The 1,719-nt window shown below is 39.3% G+C and overlaps 1 protein-coding gene across 1 annotated transcript in view; it reads right to left on the minus strand.

Annotated features, from left to right (window-relative positions):
• Positions 1 to 1,033: 1,033 nt before the first annotated feature.
• LOC127655389 (thymosin beta-11-like) overlaps positions 1,034 to 1,719 on the minus strand; it is a 1,863-nt gene continuing 1,177 nt past the window's right edge. The window contains exons 2-3 of the mRNA XM_052143220.1: positions 1,649 to 1,719; positions 1,034 to 1,561 (exon numbers count right to left, since the gene is read on the minus strand). The exon at positions 1,649 to 1,719 is cut by the window's right edge and continues 42 nt beyond it. Of these exons, the coding sequence (XP_051999180.1) occupies positions 1,527 to 1,561; positions 1,649 to 1,719 (106 nt within the window). The 3' untranslated portion in view covers positions 1,034 to 1,526. The remainder of the gene's footprint in view (positions 1,562 to 1,648) is intronic.

Here is a 1,719-nt window from a genome sequence, read left to right on the forward strand (position 1 = left end):
AGAGAGGAGGGCGGGGCATCCGGGGCGGCGACCTTGGTGTGCACACATGTTAAGTTTGTACATTTGTACAGAGATGATTTCACCTCTAAAGAACTCAATTGTGCCAATAAATGACCAAAAAAATGACTAAAACAGCAATTGCGAGGCTTCGGTCCATGGTGGCCACAGCCACCCCCTAGCTCCGCCACTGCCAGTGAAAGTCTTCTCAGGACAGATATCAGTGTTTGTGTCTGTCAGCTATCATAAACATGAGCTAAAAATAGAGCTTAAACATATACAGTGGCCTACAACTCTATGAAAAGTCAGCCAAGAAACGTCTACCGTAGGGACGAGACTAAACACTTGTTGGAACAATAACAGTTTGTTTCCTTCTTCTCAATGTTAGTCAGACCATTACGTTCATTTTGAGTCTTAATGTTGAATATAGGTTTGAAAATGATCATTAAATAGTTGCTCAGGCATGAATAAGAATGAATGTGATATCCAAATATAATATCTAATATTCTTTTAAAACCCTTCGAAATGTAATTACACCATCAGTGCTCAAGCAACTGTTCCCGTCTGGTCCTTATCAGTAAAGCTCAAAAGTACAATATATATTGCTTTTGTCAAGCTGTAAACCTGATTTGCTCCGGGGCGGTTTTGTGGGTCAACTGGTTTAGTCAGAATATCCCAATATGTGTCAATAGTCACTCATTTACTTAACGGACGGTTGGATCGCAACATTGATTATAGTGAACGGCACAAGTGTCGTGAGGTCGTCCATTCATTATTTAAGCATGACATTAATTTGACATGTAGCTCTATATAATTAATTGCGAGTGTCCATTAAAGTACTATTGGGGTTCCCATGCTGATGGAAAACTTTGTGATAACTATCATTCAAATTAAACTTTCTTTATGGCTCTTTTCGAGTCTCTATTTTCCTTATTAATGGATAGAAATGAATTGGTCAAAAAAATTGTGTGAAATTGGCATCAATCACCCAATGCAGTCGAAAGCGAAAATCACAAAACAAACATTTGAAAAGATGTCCATCTACAGATTTTTATTTGCATTACAAAACAAAAATTGTGCATTCCAAGACATCAACATACAAAAAAAAAAAAACACAAAAAAAAATAATGCATGACTTTTAAGCATTTGAGCAAGTCAACCGAGGTCATAAGAGATGTTACAAGACGAGTGTCTGTTAGATGTCACTCAAATTCTTTGCCCCGCCCCCTCGCCAATTTTCAGAAGTTAAACTCGGCTTCCCGCCTGGCGCCTCTCCTCCTCCGTATCGCCAAACATCATCAGAATAACTTGTTCGGTGGTGCGGTTTACAAACAGAGGAGTACATGGGCACACACACACACACACATAGGGCAGTTCGGTCATCTGCATTTTTTTTTTTTTTTTTTTTGGGTTGTCCAATCACAATGCAACTTAGGTCATATTTTTCCATTAAAAGTTAAACAGCGAAAAGACGTGAAAAAGAAGGCAATGTGGAATGTACAGTGCATAGAAAGTGTCATAAGCGGCCTTCATGATGAATCCGCTTTCTTTTCCTGTTCGATAGCTGAAAGACAAGAACGAACGTGTTATTTATCGGCTGTACGTCTCATTATCCGTCAACCTTTCCTCAAAACAAGGGCGAGATCCTTACTTTCTTTTGATGGTAAAGGATTTTTCTCCTGGGTCTCCGTCTTCTTCAGCTTGGTCTTGTCAAAGCTGGTC

The sequence above is a fragment of the Xyrauchen texanus genome, chromosome 14, assembly GCF_025860055.1.
Source record: "Xyrauchen texanus isolate HMW12.3.18 chromosome 14, RBS_HiC_50CHRs, whole genome shotgun sequence".
NCBI lineage: Eukaryota > Metazoa > Chordata > Actinopteri > Cypriniformes > Catostomidae > Xyrauchen > Xyrauchen texanus.